The sequence below is a fragment of the Lemur catta genome, chromosome 10, assembly GCF_020740605.2.
Source record: "Lemur catta isolate mLemCat1 chromosome 10, mLemCat1.pri, whole genome shotgun sequence".
NCBI classification, from domain to species: Eukaryota; Metazoa; Chordata; class Mammalia; order Primates; family Lemuridae; genus Lemur; species Lemur catta.
In genome coordinates, this window is record NC_059137.1 from 81,880,349 (window position 1) to 81,903,503 (window position 23,155).

Sequence of the window (23,155 nt, forward strand, 5' to 3'; positions counted from 1 at the left end):
CTCCCCTGCCATCCTGTTTTCCAACTCCATCCCTTCTTTATAGCATATATTTGCCTCAGTAAAATTTTCTGTTGGTTTCATCCACCATCCAGATATTACCTGAGTCCCCTGTTACTGTGCAAGCCCATGACTTGGACATAGAAAGTCTGAAATATTCCCTGGAATTTCTGCTTCTTCACGGACATTTATACACTACTCTCAGGATCACACATGTCCTCAAATCCCTGTTATCTACAGAATGCTTTTGCCTTACACTAACCCAGATTTAAAAGCTAAAGTTCTTTTACATTTAGTTTTATGAATGTTGAATAGTAAATTTTTTGCTTTGAAGTCAGCCTTTTCTGTTTCCAATCAGAGGGGCTGACTCAAATAATTAAAACTAATAATTCAATATTCAACATCCACAAAACTATAAGAAGTAATAAAATAAATGTATATAATTAAAACTTCAAGTGATCTTTGTAGTAAATTTATACCCTTATTTTCTGATTTTTGTGAAGCTTAAACTGTACACAGGTTTTTGGGGACATGATGCGCGCGCGCACACACACACACACACGTCCATCCTCTGACAAATCAATCAGTACTTGCAAATCCAGGAACCAATCATTTCCTCCTTTGATTTCAATCTTTCATTGATTATATTGTCCACACTTTTTCTAACCCTACCAAAAATACAGATAGTTCCAGCCCTCTACATCACTTTCCTAACAGGTGTGTGACTCCCCCAAGCCAGGCCTGGCTCACAGTGCGCTAAGCTATTGATTCCCTCAGTCCTTGGTGACAGGGTTGGACCTAGGAGTGGCAAAGCCTCAGGGCAGAACCTAGTCTTGAGCAGCCTCATCTGGTCATCCTATGGCCCATGTCGATGCGATCTTTTCCAAGAGTGCCTTGGCACCAAAAAAACCTTGAAAAGATCCGCTCTGCATACTCATTCCTGCAAATGTCCAAATACCAACTACCTGCCACACTTTGGTCACACTCTTCTTTTCAGGTTGAAAGAATCCCAATGTCCACCCCCACATCTTTTCCTACACCTTCTTTTCTAAACTCATGATGACAGGTGTCCTCTGAACTGCCTCCTCAGTTCTCATGTCTTTCTTAAACTGTGCAGCCCTTTATTTGACACCTATGGGCCACCACTGTGTCTTGATCTCTTTTGAACAGGTAAGACAGCCTTCAAGACTGGCAGCATCTCCTCTCAATTATGCAGGAGCAGGTAACCTGCCTTGAGGACAAAATCTGCCAACAGGTGCCACTGCCTCCACTCTTTGATATGTATCCTCAGTCAAGTTTTTGTATAATAAATATTTACTTCTGGAAACTAGGAGACACAAACATCTGTAAGTTGGGGGCTCTGCCCTTGACTCATAAGGCAGTTTTAGCATTAAGTCCTGCATAGGTCAAGAGCTATATAAATGCAGTGGAGAGGTTTCCCTACCCCCAGTGTTTGTATAATAATATTTGTAAACCATAGAATTTCTTTGAAAATAAGGGGCCCTCAGGGCATTAGCAAACTGATGCAGCAGTGGGTCTTGGTCTAACGGGTTTACAAGTGAAAAGATTCTATTTGAAAAGTTCCTGGGTGTTCATTCTGCAAACTCTGTTCTGTCAGTGAACTGTTCTGATTTGAAATTTTGCAATCCTCCTCCCGACACACAAATGCTCTAACAGGCAAACTCCACAAGGGCGGGAATGAATGTCTGATCAGTGCTGTATCTCCACTGCCTGCAATGCTGCTTTGGGACGCAGCAGATGCTCAGTAAACATTTGTAACTCTGAATTAAGTTGAAGTACTGACCTTTCATCTACCTCACTCCAAGAGGCTTTCAAATGGTCTTGAGTCAACAGTACTTGAGTTTCCACAAGACCTGACTATACTTGGCAAAGCATTTCACAAGTGATAAGCAAAGCATCCAGCATGTAAACGTAAAATTCACAGAGCCTTCCATAGGATGGTGCTGCTCTAAATAATCCCTGCTTCTGTCTGGAAATTGGCGGCAGTGGGATTCTTAAATCATGGTGTTCACATAAGCCAAAGAAGTTGAATTCATTTTTGGAAAATAAACTCCTTAAGGACAGGGCCTGAATTGACGCTACAGACTCAATAGGTCTCCTGTCCCCAAAGTGCCCTCATGTGGACAGAGTCCCTTCATGTTTTCTGATGATGGTGTTGGCTCCCCAAACTAGGCTCTCTGGCCCCAAAAATAAGTATTAGGAAGGACCAGGAAATGATCCCAGGGGACTGGAATCAAAGCACAGAGGACCATGGCATCTCCAAGCATAGATGCCACCGTATTCTTTTCTTATTACTTATTTTATAAAATGATTCATTTTATGAGTGGCAGCCACCACCTCCCCACCCAACACGTACACACATACACACCTTGTCTTTGTCTTTATCACATTTCCAAACGGGAGCACATGTCACGATGCCACCCATCAGCAGACATCTGACTCACATAGAAAAGATACGAGAGGGCCCACCCCAGGCAACAAGCTCTCAGAACCTCCTTTCACTATCTCTGCGCAGTCTAGTAGAAGACTCAGCCTGTAATCATCTTAAGACTTTCTGTTATTTGCAATGTGTGGAAAAGTAAATTACTGACATTCACAAGGTGATAAGCCACAAGGAACAAGTTTGTTTTGTTTTGTTTCTTAAATTTAGAATCTTGTTAACAATACATTAGCATCACTAGGTTAAAAAAAAGTTTCCACAGTAACTCAAAAACCAGCCACTTAAGAAACTAATGCGATAATCAACCACTGCCAGAGAAAGCAGGTCCTTTCCTGTCAGTCTCCTGGCAAGCGCAGGTGCACCCTGAACTTGGAGAGCGTCTGTGTCCTGAATGGACCATGAAGTGTTCAAGGAAAAGGTCAGGACTCACGAGTGTGAGTTTCTGAGGGACGCTGCCCCAGAGGAGGCTCAGGAGGAGCCACAGTCTCCAGGTGACTCCAGCGTTAGGATGTTCCTGGGATGACCAGCGCAGGGACCTTTGGAGGAGTTTGGACAGTTTGTTAGTCTCAGGATTCAGGTCTCATAGGACATTCTTCCACATTACCAAAGACATTGTCCCACAGAAACAAGTTTTTTATTCTTTCTCCAGCTCCTTGTCCTTGGCTTCCAGGTTTTTCTGAATATGCATCCAACTTGTGAGCTGCCCACTCAAGGCTGCTGCCAGCTCCCCGACGACAGTGACCAGATCCAGGCAGGGCTGCAGGCCAGCACGCTTCCGGTTGACACCCCACAAGTTTCCAATAGTGTTTACAGCAATATCGTTCCTTTCAAGATGATTCAAGCTGGTTAATTTGTTCGTATTATCCAGGAGTGTATAGTGGTCGCGGGTGGCCATTTGGGAGAGCACGTCCGGCAGAGCTCAGGGATGTCAGCTTCAGGCGGCCTCTTTGCTTCCTCTGCTGTCTCCACCACGGCGTCATCGCATCGGGTCTCCAGGACAGCCTCTGCCACAGCCACCATGCCCGGGCCCGCTGCCACCGTATTCTGTACCTACCGGGTCAAGCACGAAGAGGTCCACTCCTTGCCCTGTGGAAAGAGCCACCAGGGTGGCACTGCCATACAGCGCATGACCCGCGGCCGTGATACTGCGGCCAGGCTGCAGGGCGTCCTTTTCAGAAGGCTCGTCCTCTGTGGTCTGCGGGAGAGAGGACAGAAACGAGGTGTGTTATTGTCTCTGGAGAGGACATTTGCCAGAGGCCTGGGCTTCAGATCTCCGGGACCCACCGAAGGAAGCGCAGTTCTCAGAACTCCCAGCGGCAGTGAACGTGTCCACAGGCAACCAGGTGCCGTGGGAACAAACAGGCCCAGCCGAGCCATGGCAAAGGCCACCCGTGGACCTCTCCCTTCCTGTTGTCCCAACGTACCTGTCGGCCCCCTGGCAGGAACGGCGCTCCAGGATGCCCAAGCCACAGCCCTTCCTAATCTGCTCACGCCGCGCTCCGACACCGCGTGGGCACCACTCAGATCACCCCGTCTGATCTGGTGCCGTAGCTCGTTCCACATACTAACAGGCCTCTGAGGAGGACAGCACTGTCACCTCCACAGCTCAGATGGGGAACGCGACCCTGAGCGGCTGGACAGCTTGGCCAGCGTCCGAAAGCCTCAGAGCTGGACTCACACCCAGGCAGCGTGGCCCAGAGCTCCTCCTGATCCACGCGCTGCCCTTGAAGGCTTGTCCCTGCCCGGCCCTCCTGGGGACCCCTGTCTGCAACTCAGGGCACTTTCCCGAGGAAGACTCCCCTTGGCCATGGCAGCCCCAACAGCGCTGATGTGAGCTGAAGTCAGAGAGACAAGGCAGGAAGCTGAGGAAGGAACAGGGGACGTTCTCCACAGAGGAGCAGAGCTGCACGTGACACTCGCTATCGTAACCCATTTTTCCTGATATCTCTGGAAGCTTCCTTCCCTCCCCTATCTCCTAGCACTCTGAAAGGCGAGGGAATAAAACCTCATGAATTTGGGAATGTGGGTGGCGAACGCCCAGCCTCCCATGGGAGGAGCTGAGCTGGGCTGGGGGAGGCAGAGCCGGGCGTCCCCACTGGGCACCATAGTTCCTCTCCCGACCCTCATCTGGGGTTCGGGCTGCACCGCAAGCCCTGCGGGGAGGGCGGTTCTGGACAGACACTCAGGCCCTGCTTCTGCGGCTTAACGCCACAGGGACGGCTGCTGTGAGAGGACTGGGAGGTAAAGGTGAGTGGGCAGACGTCTGTCACCTAGTTCCAAATCGGGAGACCCAGGTAGGCTCAGCCTCACGGACTGGGGCAAGTGGGTCCGACGTAGGTGACAAGTTGAGGCTGCAAACGCACTTCTCAGGGTCCCCAGAGATGGTGGAGCTTGGCTGCCAGGGGGGTTAGGACTTGTTGGTGTCGCTGCTTCTGAGTCATTCAGTTCTCTCTCCTGCGTCTCCGGCACCGCGACTTCGGCTGTGCAATTAGACGCTCTGCTCTCTCCACACACCAGTGAGTCTGTGGCCCAAAGACAGGCCCAGAAATACTACACAGAACTTTCCTGCTGAGAAGAAAACTCCAGAGGGAATGGGAAAGCGACGGAGGTGGAAGGCACACTTTTAAAATTATTTACTATGAAGATAAGAAGTAATTATGCACATAGGAAACTGAACAATATAACATGAGCCCGCATATTATACACGCATGGAAAGCAGGACAATTATGCTAATTAACTCTCCAAAACAATAACTTCTGAAGAGTAAAACAATAATTTGAATTTGAATTTATACGGGACTTTGTAGATTTCAAAGTACTTTCACGTTATGTTTTTGCAGAACACTGGGAGGCTCTACAACCCTCACCTGAAAGACAAGGCGTGACGGTCCAGGGAGGGATGGGGACCTTGTCCCTGCAGGTCTCAGCACCCACGGGTAGTTGGCCTTCTGCTGGCAACATTCTAAGAGCTTTAGTTTAAAAGCAAATCTCACCCTTCTTTAAAAATGTGACATTCCATTTAATATTTTCTCTTATTTTCACAATCCTGCATTCTTTCCAATACTTTTTTTGCAACTGAGAGCACTCTCCATTTGAGTATATGTTCAATCAATTGGCCTCACTTCCAGATTTCCAGGCACGGCCTGGCTCTGAGCACTCCGCCCTAGACCCGTGATTCCCCAAGTGGACCAGCAGCGCTGGTGTCAGTGTCACCTGTGCTCCTGTTTGAAGAGCACGTTGGTGGCCCTCCCCAAGCTACAGCAGTCTGTCTCCCCAAGCGCCCTCCAGGGGGTTCCCACGCACTAGGGTTTGGGAACTGCCCTAAGTGTGATGTCTTAAGAAGCCTAAGAATAGTGGAAGGAAAAGGCAGTGTTAGGTTTTTAAATTAAAATCCTTAGTCTTCCTCGTGAAACTTCTGAATCATCTTGGTTCAGCCATTAAGAGGTCACATTTTCTGTAGGAAACCAGAGTCCTGTTCTGCAGATTCCTCCTGGACTGGGAGATGCTCCTGTCTTCTGAGCCTCAGCTCAGCATCCCACCCTTGTCATAGCTGCCTTTGTCACAGCTCAGGGGGCCACAGGTGTGGGCTTATTTCTAGACAGTCTTTGTGTTCCATTGGTCTATCTGTCTATTCTTATGTCAATCAAAGGGTAGGCTTTTCCAGAGGTTTATTTAACAATAATAATGGGGGAGGGGGTCTCCTGTCCCTGTAGAGGTGTCAAAATCCACACCTGAGGTTTCAGAAAACAAGACCCATCCTCCCGTCAGAACAACCCCATCATCCGTTCTGCTCCTGAATACTCGGATTTTCAGTTTTCTGTGACTCTGGCCCCTGCTCCACACCTTGTCGGTTTGTTACTTGTTCATTTCAATGAGCTGAGATGTGCATTTGAAGACATGGATGATCTATTTTATCTAGCACTTCTCGGTGTTTTCAGGTAGAGGAGTTTTTACTTTGTCTAGTCTGTGACTTCGTTGCAAATAAAAAATGTCAACTTCAAGAAAAAGGGGAACCTTACTAGCAGAGGCCTGAAAACAGCATGGAACATCCTAAATGCTGTTCAGCATTGCTCCTTAGAAATAAAAGGGAAGAAGATAGCTTTCATAGAGCTCTGACTGTCCTGCAACGTCTCTTTTGATGCTGATCAGAGATTCTCAGAAGTCCTGGGTGGAGACGGGCATCCTCCCTGGTTCTGACGAGGCTCTAAGTTGCTGCGACAGCCCCATGAGGTCTCTGGAGTGAGCTGCACCCTCAGTAGACATCGCCTGAGCATCACAGAGCTTCTCCTTCATGTCTTGTTTTCATAATACCCATCCTGAAAGTGGTTCACTAGTCTCTCAAATTTGCCCCTTTTCTTTAGAAATAGTATCAGAAAGAATCCATGGTTGTTTGGACTAGCCTTCAAAGCACATGCTGAATTTAAAGTTTAAGACAAAAATCTGCATGGCCAAGCTCAGGTCAATTCAAGTGTGAATGCCCCACACTACGTACAATATTGATAATATCCCTCTTTGCTCTTAAGCCAGTTGGTCTTAAGAAGTTCTGCAGAGCTGCGAGGATGGAGGTGGGCAGCACTCCCATCGGACCCCCGTCCTGCCGTTACTCCCTGGGCGGTTTCAGCCAAATCTCTTACCTTCTCTGTGCTGTCATTGTTTACCTGTAAAAAGTGACAGCCACACGTGTACGTGCCTCATGGGACTGAGGCGAGGACTAGCCCAGGGACACTGCTCAGAGGTGAGAAGAGCCCTGCCTGATTCACCACCAGCTGTCAAGCGTGTTAGCCCTGCTGATAAAACCAGTATTTAAAGCCACCTCAGGGGACGGAGCAAGACGGCTGCGTAGAACCACCAGTGATCCTCCCTCCACACGGACACCTAATTCAACAGCTGTCCATGCAAGCAAGCACCTTCAGGAAAACTAGACATCAGGTGAGTGATCACGCTGCCTGGTTAACATTCTGTCAAGAGGAGAAGCACTGAAGTGGACAGAAAAGAGAGTCTTGCACTGCCTACGCCCCCTCCCCCACCCCCAGCAGTGCTGTGCCAGCTCACCCAGTGGAGAGAGACTCCATGTGCCCAGGGGAGGGAGAGTGAAGTGATTGTGGGCCATTGAAACTCAGGGTGGCCCTGGCACAGGAAACATCACAGGGCAGAATTCTGCTGGTGCCCACAGAGGGAGCATTTAGACCAGCCCAGCAGAGGGAAATCCTCCCCGCTCCCTGGAAACCTGAGTTCCTGCTGGGCCCAGCACCGGCTGACAAGCGGCAGCCTGGAGCCTAGACTAGATTTCTAAGGCAGTTGGGCCACAAGGGCTGTAGTCCTTGGGCAATTCCTGCTGCTGTGCAGGCTCAGAGCCAGTGCACTTGGGATGCATGTGACCCAGTGAGACACCAGCAGCTGGGGCCCAGCCAGTTCTGTCACCCCTCCCCTATCTCCAGGCAGTGCGGCTCAGGGAGAGTCTCCTTCCACCCGAGCAAAGGAAAGGCAAGAACTCAGAGGACGTTATTTTGCAACTTAGGCACCAGCTCAGCCACAGCAAAATAAAGTACCAAGCAGACCCCTGAGGTCCCTGAGTCTAGGCCTTAGTTCCTGAATGACATTTCTGGACCCACCCTGGGCCAAAAGGGAATATCCTGCCTTGAAGGGAAGGACCCAGTCCTGGCAGGATTCACCACCTGCTGACTAAACAGGGCTTTGGGCTTTGAATAAACATCAGAGTTAGGCAACAGTCACAACTGGCTTTAGGTGAGACTGGGCTGGCTTCTGGTGTGACCTCATGCTGGTGGCCACAAGGGAGTACCCATGTCACTCCTTCCCCAACTGAGCAGCTTAGTACAGAGAGTGAGGGAAGAGAGTGAGAGACTTTGCCTGGTAATCCAGGGGACCCTCTTGTATCTTATTCAAGCTCACCAAGGCTGTACCACCAGAAGTTTCCAAGAGTCACAGCATTACTGGGCTTGGGCACCCCCAATACTGATATAGCTGTAGTGACCAGAGATTTAAATCACAACATCCAATTCCATTTGAATATCTGGAAAACCTTCTCAAGAAGGACAGGTTCAAACAAGCCCAGACTGTGAAGATTAAAATAAATACCTAACTCTTCAATGCCCAGACATTGACGAATTTACCCACAAGCATCAAGAACATCCAGGAAGGAATGACCTCACCAAAGAAACTAAATAAGGTACCAGCAACCAATCCTGGGGCAATGGAGATATATGACCTTTCAGACAAAGAATTCAAAATAGCTGCCCTAAAGAAGCTCAATGAACTTCAAGACAATACAGAGAAGAAATTCAGAAGACTACTAGAGAAATTTAACAAAGAGATTGAAATATTTTAAAAAATCAAGCATAAACTCTAGAACTGAAGGATTCAATTGACAAACTGAGAAATGTATCAGAGTCTCTGAACAGCAAAATTGACCAAGCAGAGAGAGAATTAGTGAGCCTGAAGACAGGCTATTTAAAAATACAGTCAGAAAAGAAAAACGAATAAATAACAATGAAGCATGCATACAAGATCTAGAAAATAGCCTCAAAAGAGCAAATCTAAGACTTATTGGCCTTAAAGAGGAGGTAGAGGGAGAGATTCGGGTAAAAAGTTTATTCAAAGTAATAATGACGGAGAACTTTCCAAACCTAGAGAAAGATATCAATGTTCAGGTATAAGAAGGTCATATAACATCAAGCAGATTTAACCCAAATGAGGCTACCTCAAGGCATTTAATAATCAAGTTGCCAAAGGTCACAGATGAAGACAAGTTCCTAAGGGAAGCAGGAAAAAAGAAAAAACATATAAAGGAGCTCCAATATATCTGGTAGCAGACTTCTCAGTGGAAACCCTACAGGCCAGGAGAGAGTGGCATGACACATTCAAAGTGCTGAAGCAGAAAAACCTTAATTCTAGAATATTATATCCCACAAAAAATCCTTCAAACATAAAGGAGAAATAAAGACTTTCCCAGACAAACAAAAGCTGAGGGATTTCATCAACACCAGACATGTCCTACAAGACATGCTAAAAGGAATTCTTCAGTCTGAAAGAAAATGACATTAGTGAATAATAAGAAATCTTCTGAATGTATGAGGTCTGTCCAGAAAGCATCCAGCCATTGTTTATATAACGAGAATGGTTTGCGTGACATCCATGTGACCTGGCAGCCAAGGAGAGTGGACTGTAATGCACATCTGTGAACAATGACAAGCTCACTGTACTTAGTCAGTGGGGTGCTAGACACCATTGACTGAGCATGTGTACTGTGTGGCCATCACATTCAAAATGACTGAGTGAACTAAGTGAGCAAAGGACATAAACAGAAACTTTTTAAAAGAAGATAGACTTAATGGCCAAGAAACATATGAAAAAATGCTCAACATCTCTAATCATCATGGACATTCAAATCAAAACCACAATGAGATAGCACTTAACTTCAGTGAGAATGACTTTTATCAAAAAGTTGCAGAATAACAGATGTTGGTGTGGATGCAGAGAGACAGGAACACTCACACACTGCTGGTGGGACTGCAAACTAGTACAGCCTCTGTGGAAAGTAATATGGAGATACCTCAAAGAGCTACAAGTAGAACTACCATTTGATCCAGCAATCCCACTATTGGGCATCTACCCAAAGGAAAAAAAGACATTCTGAAATAAATACATCCACACTCGAATGTCTATAGCAGCACAATTCACAATTGCAAAGATGTGGAAACAACCCAAGTGCCCATCAATACATGAATGGATTAATAAAATGTGGTATATGTATACGATGGAGTACAATTCAGCCACAAAAAACAATGGTGAACTGGCATCTCTTGTATTACCCTGGATGGAACTGGAGCCCATTCTACTAAGTGAAATATCCCCAAGAATGGAAAAATAAGCAGCACATGGACTCACCATCAAATTGGTACTAATTGATCAACACTTACGTGCATATATGGAAGTAACATTCATTGGGTGTCAGGCAGGTGGGAGGAGGGTTAGAGGGGATGGGTATATTCACATCTCATGGGTGCCATGTGCACTGTCTGGGGAATGGGCACACTTGTAGGTCTGACTCAGGCAGGGCAAAAGCAATATATGTAACCTAAACATGTGTATCCCTGTAATATTCTGGGGGAAAAAATGCGTGAGTAGAGCAACGAATCTACATCAGATTTTTTGTTAAGCTTGAACATTCCTCCACAGAGACTATTCGGATGATTCAGAAGGCTTTTGGGGACAATGCGATGAGAGCAGCGCAAATAAAAGTGCAGCACAAATGTTTCAAAGATGGTCGAGAGTCTGTTGAAAGTGATCCACATTCTGCAACAAGCAGAACACCTGAGAATGTTGAACATGTATGGGTTAGGTTAAGAGACACTGGGAGAACTGTGTGAGGTCTCAGGATGCCTACTGTGAAGGGAGCTGAGGCATCATTGTCCTATGTACAATGTTTCTTGTATCTTCTTCAATGAATGTCTCTATTTTTCATATTACATGGCTGGATACTTGCTAGACAGACCTCATGTACAACTCACTGGTAACAGTAAGGACACAAATATAGAATACTGTATTGCTGTAAGAGCAGTGTATAAACCACTTTGATCTTGAATAGGAAGACTAAAAGATATACCTATCAAAAATAACAGCAATAGATTTTTGAGAGATAGATAATATAAAAAGGTATGGATGGAAAAAACAAAAAGTTAAAAAGTGGGGCAGGGGTGGAGTTAATGGGTAGAATTTCTGTTAGATTTTTCTTTGCTTGTTTATTTGTTGGTAGGCAGAGTTACATGTGTTTAAAATAACTATTTATAAAATGTTTTTTGCAAGCCTCATGGTAACCCCAAATCAAAAAACCTACAACAGATACACAAAAAATGAAAAACAAGAAATTAAAACATACTACCAGAAAAAATAACTTTTAATAAAGGAAGTTGGAATGAAGTGAGAAAGAGAGGACCACAAAACAACCAGAAATCAAATAACAACATGGCTGTAGTAAGTCCTTACCTATCAATAACATTGAATATGAGTGGACTAAACTCTCCAATCAAAAGACATAGAGTGACTGAATGGATTAAAAAGCAAGAGCCTAAGCCTATTGTCTGCAAGAAACACACTTTACCTATAAAGACACATAGACTGAAAATAAAGGGATGGAAAAATATATTCCATGCAAATGGAAACCAAAAGAAAACAAGAGTAGCTATACTTCTATCAGATAAAGTAAATTTCAAGACAGAAGCCATAAAGAGAGACAATGCAGGTCATTTTCTAATGATAAAGGGGTCAATTCAACAAGAGGGTTTAACAATTCTAAATGTATATGCACCCAACACCGGAGCACCCAGATATATAAAGCAAATATTATCAAAGTGAAAGAGAGAGAGAGAGAGAAACCTCAATACAATAATCATTGGAGATCTCAACAGTCCACTTTCAGCATTGGACAGTCTCTTCAATAAATGGTGCTGGGGAAACTGGATGTCCATATGCAAAAGAATGAAACTAAACTCTTACCTCTTGCAAAATACAAAAATCAAATCAAAATGGATTACAGATGTAAATCTAAGACCTGAAACTATGAAACTACTAAAAGAAAACTTTGGGGAAATGCTTCAGGACATTGATCTGGTCAGGGGCTTCTTGAGCGATACCCCCAAAGCACAGGCAACCAAAGCAAAATTGGACAAAAGGGATCACACCAAGCTTCTGCACAGCAAAGCGAATAAACAAAAAAGTAAAGAGACAACCCACAGAATGGGGCAAAATATTTGCAAACTATCTATCTGACAAGGGCTTAAAAACTAGAATATATAAGGAGCTCCAGCACATCAATAGGAAAAAATCAAATAATCCAATTAAAATATGGGCAAAGAATCTGAATAGACATTTCTCAAAAGAAGACATACAGGTGGCCAACAGGTATATTAAAAAATACTCAACATTAGGCCAGGCTCGGTGGCTCACGCCTGTAATCCTAGCACTCTGGGAGGCCGAGGGGGGAGGATTGTTCGAGTTCAGGAGTTCGAGACCAGCCTGAGCAAGAGCGAGACCCCATCTCTACTAAAACTAGAAAGAAATTATCTGGACAACTAAAAACATACTGAATTCCCATCCTTTGAATATAAATCCAGTTGTGGGATTGCCGGGTCATATGGTAGTTCTAGTTTCAGGTTTTTGGGGAATCTCCATAGTGCGTGGTTGCACTAATTTACATTCCAACCAACAGTGTATGAGTGCCCCCCTTTCTCTACATCCTCCCCAGCATTTGTTATTGCCTATCTTTTTGGTAAAAGCCATTTTTACTGGGTTAAGGTGATATCTCATTGCAGTTTTGATTTGCATTTTTCTGATGACTAACAATGTTGAGTATTTTTTTTTTTTTTCCTGAGACAGAGTCTAGCTCTGTTGCCCAGGCTACAGTGCCGTGGCATCAGCCTAGCTCACAGCAACCTCAAACTCCTGGGCTTAAGCAATCCTTCTGCCTCAGCCTCTCGAGTAGCTGGGAATACAGGCATGTGCCACCATGCCCGGCTAATCTTTTCTATATATATATATAGTTAGATAGTTAAAATGGACAATATTTGATAGCACTACAAAGTGGCTGTAATCAACGGTAAGTTAGGGTATACTTTAACTAAAAGGGTGGAATTGCACTGTTCCTAAGACAAAGAAATGATAAATGCCTGAGGTGATGGATACCCCAATTACCCTGATTTGATTAATTCTCATTGTACGCCTGTATCAAAACATCACATGTACCCTATAAAGATATACAACTATTATGTACCCATAATAATTAAAAAGAAAAAGTTTAAAAAATAAAGAAAGCCACCTCAAAGATGAAACTGGGGTCCTTTTGCAGATTTGCATAAATACTACACTATTTCTTTCTTTTCCTCTAAACTGTACCTCAAAAGGCAAAGCAAAGCTCCTTCACTCACCTAGCTCATTTTTGCTTAACTTGAGACATCTTAGTCTTCAACTTTGCCAGATACCATAGGAAGGGTCTTGTGTCATGCTCTTCTCCCTCACAAAAGTCTCCTTTTCTCTCTTCACACACAGAACAACAGACACCAACAGGGAAAGCAAAACTTCCCGAGGTTTCCTCTAACTGAGGCTGGCTTGGCTTCTGTTTCTTCCTCCAAGAGAGGCGTGAATAACACTCCCTGCTTCCTCGGGTTCCTTCTCAGAGAGTTTGTGCTAATTCGCATGTTCTTCTAAGGTTGTTTTCTGTTAAGCTTTTGATGGGTTGCCCCTAAAATTCACGTTCTGTCCCACCCCCTGTTGGGGACAACAAGCAGCCCAGCACACATATGTACAGCACAGTGAACACCAACAGACAACATGTTAGTCCAGGGGACACGGGGCATACCTAGCCCTCCACTGAGTTTATAATCTGGAAGGAGCACTGAGAAAGACACGCATGGAAAGTTAATTACACGGACATTACGTAATCAGCGCCAAACTGGCAGCACAGAAAATAAGCGCTGCCTCACTCGTGTCGTCCTAAGTAGCTGAGTGGGGAGATCATGTGCTTTGGGGCCAGAGAGATGAGTCTCTAGAGCCAGCCCCGCACTTTACCTGAGGGCAGGTTACCCAGGAACATCCCAAGAGACCCCCAAGCACCCTTGGTCTCCTTCTCCCTGAAACCCCTGAGGGCAAAGGCCGAGCCTTCGTGACCGGACCAAGGTCTCATCCCCAAATCGAGGCACAGCCAAACCGTGTCATCTGGACTGTGTGGTCCGTCGTGAAGTTTCTAGTCATGCTGGATGGTCACAAACCAGCCCATAAGATCTTCTCTGTTGTTAGGTTTTTGGGGTAGGCAAAACGGCCCCAAAGATGCCCTGATCCCCAGAATCTGTGCATTTGTAGCACTACACGGCAAAAAGGACTTTGCAAATGCAACGATCATGGTTATGGATTTAAAATAGGGAGATTACCCTGGATTATCCAGATTGGATTACTCCAGTCTAATCAAATGAGCCCTTAAAAGCAGAGAACTTTCTAGGCTGGAGGCAGGGAACGTGAGAAAAAGTGTTGCCTTCACTGGCCTTTGCTGGCTTTGAAAGTGAAGGTTCACAAACCACAGAACACAGGCAGCCTCTGGAAGCTGAGAAGGACCCCAGCCAACAGCCAGCAAAGAAATGAGGGCCTCAATCCTACCTCAGACTGGAACTGAATTCTGCCAACCACCTAAAGGAGCCGGGAAGCAAACTCCCCTGGAGCCTCTTGACAAGAGACCAGCCTGGCTGTCACCCTGATTTTGGCCTTCTGAGACCCTAAGCAGAGAACCCAGCCAAGCCTGCTCGACTTCTGGCTACGGAAGTGGGAGATAATCAGCAGGAGCGTTGTTTTAAGCCTCTAAACATGTGGAAGTTGTTACAGCAGCAACAGAACACTAATACAGTAGGAGGTGAGATGCACAAAGAAGAAACAGAGTCTCCACTTGCCACCTGGAACCTAATACCACGTCCAACATTTGTGTCACATCCAGACTTTCAAAACAAGTCCCGTCAATCCCCCCACTTTACCCTCCCAGGAATGCTGGGAAGTAGAAAAAGAGAGCATTCCCAATTCAGTTCTTCCACTGAGGAGGCTGAGGCAGAGAGAAGTCCGTGCTTTGCCTACAATGGTGTTTCGAGTTAGTGGGAGCAGAGAGGTTAGAACTCCAAACTCAAGGCTCTCAGTGCAGGAATCTTCCAGAAATCACCACAGGAAGGAGGCGTGAAGTGCCAGCCTGTCTACTCACCTTTCTGTAGATGGCGAATATGGTTCTGATGGAGGCCAGGCAGTCAATGTTGGAAGATCCGTCCAGTGGGTCGAAGCACACTACGTATTTCCCCTAAATCGCGTGGGGAAGAACCACCTGGTCAGAACATCTTCCCCTCAGCACAACTGCTTTGTGTCAGGGCCGTGTGTGGCAGACAACATCACACCAGAAAGAGGTTTAAGCCATGGCATACCCTTGCCCCAAAATGCCACTGCTTGTGGAGGGCGGGGAACTAGCATACAGGACTCCTGCAGCCAGGGCCCGCCCTGCCCCACACAGATTAGTTGACGCTGCACGGGGTGCTGGAGGACCCACCCCTCCACAGGGCTCTCCTCCCTGGCCTGCTCTGGCTCCACCCTCCCTCCCACCTGGGCCCACCAGGGCTCAGAGCTGCTGAGGATGTGGCAGGAGCCCAGGGCCGGAATTGGCACCTTGCAGGGAAGAGGTAGGAAGCAGAAGATGAACTTGGGCTGCCACTCAAAGATGCCCAGGGCCAGCTCCACTCATGTCCACGGTAAGGTCAGGTCAGCTATGGGCTTAGGGATCAGTCTTTCCGGGCCTGTCCCCACACAGGTGTTTTTTTTTTTTTCATCTTGGAGCATTTTCGCCAAAAGACTTCAGAAAATCTCAGAGCAACATTCCCAGGGCCTCCAGTTCTGTCTACTAAGATGGCTGGTGTGCACAAATACATCAGGAAAATGAGAATACTCCTTGGATTCTGCTGCATCCAACCCTCCTGTGCAATGTGAAGACCAGAAGACAGAGCAGGTGGGGTCTTCCATGGCCCCCATGGGCCCCCACTCTGCTGTCACAGGCAGCTCCAGCCAACGTTCCATGGAAGGAAATCCCCAGACACTTCGGACGGGCCTCCCGTGGGCAAGGTCCTGAGGGAGCCCTCAGTGATGGCACCAGAGTCGCCTGGTTAATTGGACACTGGGAACAAAACATCAAGTACAATGGGAGGCCTTTCTCCCTCCATGCAAATTAGTTTTCCCTGACTTTCCAATGAGGAATGGCCTAGATTTGTTTGAGCTTTATTTCTGTTTCTTTTCTTGCTCAGCCAGAGGGAGGAAGAAAAAGTGGGATCATGTATAAACTCAGAAATTCCCCAGCCTCTGTATAAATAATCCAACATAGCCCAATCACTCTTTCATGCATTCATTCAACAGATGTTTGTTGAGCATTTAGCATATGCTGGAAAATGTTCGAGGTACGGAGGTTTCAAGGGGGAAAACCATGGAAGTGACACTCCAGCAGCGACAGAGCGCAGGCCCCACACACAGCAGCTTGTGGTAAGTGCCCCAAGCAGGGTGGGGGGGTAGGGAGCGGGAGGGGGTAACCCTTGATGAGGGGCCTGACTGGAATTGAGGAATGAAGACACAGAGAACCAGGGAGGAAACTTTTGGGCAGAGAGATAAGCAGGTGTGGAGTGTTCAGGAACTAGCATGAGGATCTGTGTACGTTAGACCAGAGACAGAAAGGAGGGTCATAGCAGTTGAAAATGAAAGTTGAAAATAACAGGTGTAATTTAGCTTTAATTATGTGAGACCAGTGTAAAAGTGCCTTGCATGTTGCCTGGCACACAGTAGGGGCTTAATAAATTTGGCTTTACTTATCTTTTCCATCCTTCCAGCTAATCACAAAGAAATGGCCCCCTATCCCCAGTGCCCAGTGTATGAAAGAAGGGCAACGCCCCAGCATCTATGTTATATTTCTCTATTGCAGCTGAACATTGGTGGGATTTTTTGGCCACTGTCCGTAAAGGGCTGTTCATCAGCCCCCAGTGAACATGGACCCGCCCCAGCCATGCCCTGCACTAACCAACGTCACCATTGCATCAAGGCAAGAGCACAGGATCTTTGTGATTTCTTTTCCATATTAGTCTGACAGTTTGTCAAGCAGGAAGAAATCTCTGCTGAGCCCACAACCCCCTGGGGAAGTGTGGGGTGAGGGTGGGGCGCAGATGAGAAGGGGGAGGGGAGAATGAGACTGTCTGGTGCAGCTCTTCCCAGGAGCTCTACTCCTTCCTGGATGCCACAAGCTCCAGCCCCAAAGGAGCCAGCACCTGTTACTGGCTCACTGAGTGAACAGCCGCGGACAGCCCCCCACCGCTGGGCATTCCTAAATCTCTCTGACTTATTTCTTCAATGAACCACTGCCCTACTATGGAGTATTCTTTAAGTATTCAGCCTAAGAGTTCCAACCAGAGAAGTGTGCAACCCTTGGTTTCCCCAAAACACATGGAAGATACGGAGGAAAATCCGAGCAACTACAGAAAAGCAAGACAGAGACTCTTCCCGGCTCAGTGGCACCATCTGCTGTTCGGCAGGGGCACTGCAGCCCCAGGACGCACCCGCCTCTCCTTGGCCGTGATTATCGCCTCTTTATTCTCTTCGGACACCAGGACGCAGGTGCTGTAGGAGGACTGGAGCATGTTGATCACCAGGGCATTGGATAACACGTCCAGTTTCTTCACTTCGTCTCCCGTCACGTTCACGCTTCCTGCGATCCCGTACCTATGGCGACAAAAGGCCGGACGAAGTCCCTGAGGGAGTCCTCGCTCCAGCAAAGAACCGCTGGTGCCAAACCCCAGCCCTGCCTCCCTCCTTTCCTTCCTGTCTCTGGAGTCTCCAAATTACAGGCGCAGAAGAAGCAGACTGTGCCTCAGTGGTGGCTGTCCACCTTGCTTCCTCTGCACCTCGGGAACGTCCCCACGTGACCCCCGTCTCCCCGCGGGACGAACCGAATCCGTCTTACTGCAGCGCAGCCCGCACTCAGCGCTGGGAGGGGGACGGGAGCTCGTCCCATCAGACACGTCGCCGTCATCAAGGACCCCAAAAAGCAAAGGACGTGGCCTTCCAGCACTGGAATTCCACGTCTCTGCAGCTCTCCCCACAGAGTGTCCTGCTGGCTTCAAGTAGAAACTGCCTGGGGTCGCCTGGCCTTCCTTGATCTGAGAGGAAATTTGAGGGCGGACTCAACTTATTTCCTTGGCTTCCCCACAGCCGCCCCAGGCCACAGCAGGAGGCGCTTCTGAGAAAGCCCCATGGAGAGGCTCCGCGCCAGGGCACCGATGGGCAGGGTCTCCCGTCTCCGCCCTCAGCCCCCCAGGATGCTCCCAGCACAGCAAGGGGAGGGGCCCTTCCGAGATGCAGGCGCCCCTCCCGTCCCACCCAGAGGCTAAGCCCGGTCCCCACGTGGCCTCAGGCCCCACCCTGGAAGCCTTGTTCCCAAGGCGGCATGGCCTCCTGTCCCCCTCGTGCCCACTGGGCCACCCTCAGCCTCCAAAACCGCCAGGCGCACACCTGCCTCGGGGCCACCGCCTGCTGGCCTTGCTGCCCCCACCAGGGACACTCTGCCCTCCTGGAGCCACGTGGCTGTCACCCCACTCGAGCCTCCACTCCAGGATCATGTCTCAGGGAGGCCTTCCCTGGCCATCTACCTGAAGTGGCAGCCCCTGATCCCAAAACTCTTTCTTGATTGATTTTCTCCTTAGCCCAGTGCTGTCTGCCCACTGTTAGCTCTTCCCTCCTCTGCCTCCTGACCCTCCAGGAAGCCGCCCTGGTCCTCCTGCACGTCCCCCCACCCCCACACGGGCACTCCCTGCCGTCCCTCCCCAGCGGCTCGTGGTCCTCACGCAACGTCCTTCCTGCAGGACCACCTGCTCGCTGAGGGCGACAACCGTCCTCCCCCTTCGTTTCCACAGTGCCCGGATGAACAGTAGATGCTCGGTGTATGTTCACCAAACTGTGAAGAAAGGAGGGCAAGGAACTAATTCCCTTCCCCCCTTATGTTGATGCTCTTTGTTTGTTAAGGGCAGCTCAAGGGGGGTTGAGAGCCCCGATCTACCCTGAGCTGGAGACGGACCCCTTTCCCGCCCTCTCTCCGGAATGACAGCCGCCCGCCCAGCGCCCCCCCTGCACGTGGTGTCTGACGTGCTGTGATGCGAGGAGCCGGCTGGGTTGGAGAACAGCCCTGGCAGCAGCCTGGCCTCACGACGGCACCCCCTGGCCCAAGACAAAGGCAAGGAAACGGGCAGCAGCAGCAGCAACCACGCCGGGTTATTCTGCACCGGAGTCGAAGGGGCCCACAAAGCCAACTCTCTTGCCTAATAAGGACCCTTGAGGCAGCCACTGCTGGGGAATGAAGAGCCAGGGCCCGAGGCCTCGGGTGGGCAGAGCTGAGACACGGGCCCTGCCCTGTGGTTCACAGACTCTCCTCCAGCAGCCCGTCAGCCCCACCCCTGCACCCTCCCTCCAGGCGGGGCAGCACCCTCCTCCCAGAGGGACAGAAACTCGCCATGAGATGTGATTCCCCACACGGGCTTCAAGCCAGGGCGTGGGTGAAACGTGCTCTCTGGCCGACAGGACAGTCTTTCAGCATTCGGCTAGCGCTAAAGCTTCCTGACATTCCTAAACGGGGCGGTCCACCCTCCGGGCATGAAAAAGCCACGGAGAGGCTCCTGGGGTGGGCACCTGCCACCCCCTTCTCCCACCGCGAGGAGAGGAGGGAAAAGGGAGACTCTCCGGTAACGTTTAAATCGAATTCATCGAGCCTCTGCCGAGAAATGTCCTCCCGCAAAGAGGAAGCAAAGGAGTGAGGGGCTTGAGGTCCCTCCAGGGGTCAGTGGCAGGAGTGAGGGACTGTCCCAGTCTCTGAGCAGAAGCCTGGCTGCTCCGGGACACCGGCCACCTTTCTGCTCTCCGAGAAGCAATTCCAGGGTCCTTTTAAAATGATCTGAGCATCTTGGTAGAAAGAAAGAGTTTCCAGCCAGTGGGTTTCTCCTGCTGCCACTTTGGGTGTCTGTTCCGGGGGTGGCGGAGGGGAGGATGCCTCTGAGTTGCCAGAACATGGGGCTCCTGCCTCAGCCGCCCAGAGAGTGGGAGCCCCCCGCCGGCGTCCGCGGGCCTCGCCTGCCCCCTGGTGGTCAGTCGGTGGCATCACCAGCCGGCCTATGTCCCGGGGCTGGGCCTGGAACCCTGGCAGTGAGCAGCAGTCACAGCGTTTACAGGGGGGCGCAGGCAAAATCGCATCACATGGACTTAGTCACCCTTGCAACACCCCTACGAGTTACAAGCTATTAGTATCCTCTCCACTTTACAACACGGACACTGAGGTCCTCGCAAGACTAAGTCACTGCCGGCGATGGGTAGTGGGAAATGCCAAGTTAGACAAGCACCTTCATTATCCACTTCCTGGGGCCACTTCGCCTGGACACTCAACTGCCGCAAAGGCCGAGTTTTGTGGCAGACAAGTAAGAAACTACCACCGCAGCTCCTGCCCAGCCGAGAGTCCTGCACGGAGGAGGGGCCTGGCTAGTGTTGGAGAACATTCCTGAGAGGTCGCCCAGGCGACTGCGCTCAGTACAGCAGGGCCGTGCACAGGGAGACGCAAAGTCTGTCTGGTGTCACTCAGCAGGGCCACCACCCCGCAGGAGCAGGCAGGGCAGTGGCTGCACCTCACTCTCAGGAGAGCCCTCACGTGCAGAGCGTGGCCATTATTGCCACGTGAGGTAGCGACACCGCCACAGCATCCACAGACGGGACAGAAAGCTGAGCGTCATGCATGTGCAGCTTGGTCCCATGACTGGGTCACCACACCTTATACACATGAAGTCTGTGAGGATAAGTACACCTTGTGATGCAATGCGATCACTGTTCTGTGTTAAAAACACTAAATTGTTCAGAATATTTTAAATTATTAAACTTTGTTGACTTTATTTTGGGTCCCCTTTCCCTCCAAATATGGGTCCCTTCCACTCGAACCTCCACTGGAATTACTACGAGGAAAATGGAAGCCCAAAGAAATAGTTTCTCTTCATCACAGATTTAAACTGGGAATTTGGCTGTGGCCATCAGCAGCTGTAGCATGAACTTGACCTCATCTGTGCCTGGATAAAGCACCCCGAGAACCCAGTGGAAGAGCCTGTGCACGGCCCTCCCAGGCCCAGCGCCTCCCGGCTCCCCGCACAGCACGAAGACGAGAGTCACACAGTAGAAACTCTAACGGCAGCCAGCGCAGCGCTCCCCTCCACTGTGAGGGAGGGGCTGTGGGCGGGGCCTGGAAAGTGCTCGGTTGTGTGAATGATTTCCAGCTCCCAACGTACTGCAAAGGTCATGGCAATAAAACGCTCATATCTGCCAAGGACATGAAGGGGTGTTTCACGTCTCCCCTCTGCTTCTTTGTGACAATGGGAATGTCTCGATGCAAATACAAGTCATGATAATACAATATATGTTTCAATGCAACAAGGCACTGCACTTGCTATCATTATAATATACTAACTGGAAAAATTATATATATATTAATATATATATTTCTACAATATGTGCCTTGAAGTATTTCGTTCTTTTTTTTTTTTTTTTTTTGAGACAGAGTCTCACTCTGTTGCCTGGGCTAGAATGCCGTGGCATCAGCCTAGCTCACAGCAACCTTGAACTCCTGGGCTCAAGCAATCCTCCTGCCTCAGCCTCCCAAGTAGCTGGGACTACAGGCATGCACCAGGACGCCCGGCTAATTTTTTTCTATTTTTAGTACAGGTGGGGGTCACACTCTTGCTCAGGCTGGTCTCAATCTCCTGAACTCAAGTGATCCTCCCACCTCGGCCTCCCAGAGTGCTAGGATCACAGGCATGAGCCACCGTGCCTGGCCACATATTAGGTGTTATTATCACCGTCATTATCCTTTGGCACAAAGCAATGAAGACCTTTTTTAGTAAAAGGAAAAATATGTTTATTTCTCCTCCATCCACTTAAAATACATCCCGCCCATCACTGACATCATCGACATAACATTCTGCTTAGGTAGCCCCAGGCATTACACGGCACTTGATGATGCAAGTAGCCACGCTGTTTATTTCTGCCGTCCAGGAATGCAGGATGCACAGCCGGAACAGCGAGCGCCACGCGAGATAAAAGGTCCAGCTGAAAGGCAGCGCTGCCGGGAGGGGGCAAGGCCCGCCCCTCACTTGGCAGAGTGCTTCTTGTAGATCTCCAGGAACTCCCGCACGTCATCAGGAGACCCCAGGATGACCGGCGCCCTCTGGTGGATGTCAGTGGGAACGATGTCCAGCACAGCCTCCTTCCCGGTGGTGGCCAATCCCCCCGCCTTCTCCATGACGAAGGCCATGGGGTTACATTCGTACAGGAGTCTCAGCTGGAAAGCAAGACCGACAGCAGCGTCCTCACACCAGACGGTCTTACACAGAGAGGGCGCTTGCTCCACAGCAAAACAGTGCAGGGCCGGTGGGAGGAACTGATACTCTCTTTCTCCTACTGTGGGTTGTAAAGGTTCCCTCCCACCCCAGGTTGCATCTGAGACGAGACGGTTACCATCTGGTTAAATTCAAACATTCTTGTCAAGTCAGAGGCAGCAACAGATTACCCGATGCAAATGCGAGACAGACCACCTGGATTCAGCACGGAATGACATTTTGGCAGAACTGATGACTCCCTTCTCTTTACAGCGTGGAAACTGGACTTAATGAGTGACTCTGTGTGTGTTTTGGATGGAGCTTTGCCTATTCTACAAGCATTAGAAAAATCCACGGCAGTGTCTGGCTGCAGACATCTGGAAAGCAGACTGGCTCCTCCAAACAGTGTAATATTGTTTGCAACTCTGTGTGCATTCCTTTTACAACTCTCCTAAGGCTTGAGGGTTGGAATTTAGTATGTTATACATCTTGGCATTTACGTTTAAATATTAACTTTTTATCGTATGCATTTTCATGCAGTCTGCCTACTGAGCGACAGCTTTTTGCAGGTGTTTCCTGACTCTCTTTCCATGTAGGTGTCACGGCCAAATTTGAGAAACTGGAGAAAAAAGGAGGAGCCTCAATAACTGTGTTCAGGAACAATTTTTTGAGGCATTAGAGAAAAGTGTTTTAAAGCACACTAATCACATAGGCTGGCATGCCAGCGATGGCTGTGG

At 48.7% G+C, this 23,155-nt stretch overlaps 2 protein-coding genes across 2 annotated transcripts; both read right to left on the bottom strand.

The window, feature by feature from the left end:
• Window positions 1-3,434: 3,434 nt before the first annotated feature.
• Window positions 3,435-16,017, bottom strand: LOC123645713 (fructose-1,6-bisphosphatase isozyme 2-like). Its single transcript, XM_045562144.1, has 3 exons — window positions 15,916-16,017; window positions 15,206-15,298; window positions 3,435-3,653 (listed from the first exon to the last, which is right to left on the bottom strand). The coding sequence occupies exons 1-3, from the start codon at window positions 16,015-16,017 to the stop codon at window positions 3,435-3,437; spliced, it is 414 nt and encodes a 137-aa protein (XP_045418100.1).
• Window positions 16,018-17,504: 1,487 nt separating this feature from the next.
• On the bottom strand, window positions 17,505-18,167 carry LOC123645786 (fructose-1,6-bisphosphatase isozyme 2-like). Its single transcript, XM_045562256.1, has 2 exons — window positions 17,970-18,167; window positions 17,505-17,742 (listed from the first exon to the last, which is right to left on the bottom strand). Exons 1-2 carry the CDS (start codon window positions 18,050-18,052, stop codon window positions 17,529-17,531), a joined length of 297 nt encoding a protein of 98 aa, XP_045418212.1. The 5' UTR covers window positions 18,053-18,167; the 3' UTR covers window positions 17,505-17,528.
• Between the last annotated feature and the right edge of the window lie 4,988 nt (window positions 18,168-23,155).

Excerpts from the sequence above, each read along its gene's own strand:
- LOC123645786 (XM_045562256.1), bottom strand. The coding sequence starts at position 18,052 with ATGACGGCGACGTGTCTGATGGGACGAGCTCCCGTCCCCCTCCCAGCG. Across the intron at positions 17,743-17,969 it reads GCTGCAGTAAGACGGATTCG|GTACGGGATCGCAGGAAGCG; the intron begins GTTCGTCCCGCG and ends TTGTCGCCATAG.
- LOC123645713 (XM_045562144.1), bottom strand. The coding sequence starts at position 16,017 with ATGGGGGCCATGGAAGACCCCACCTGCTCTGTCTTCTGGTCTTCACAT. Across the intron at positions 15,299-15,915 it reads AGTATTCTCATTTTCCTGAT|GGGAAATACGTAGTGTGCTT; the intron begins GTATTTGTGCAC and ends CACGCGATTTAG. Across the intron at positions 3,654-15,205 it reads TATTCGCCATCTACAGAAAG|ACCACAGAGGACGAGCCTTC; the intron begins GTGAGTAGACAG and ends TCTCTCCCGCAG.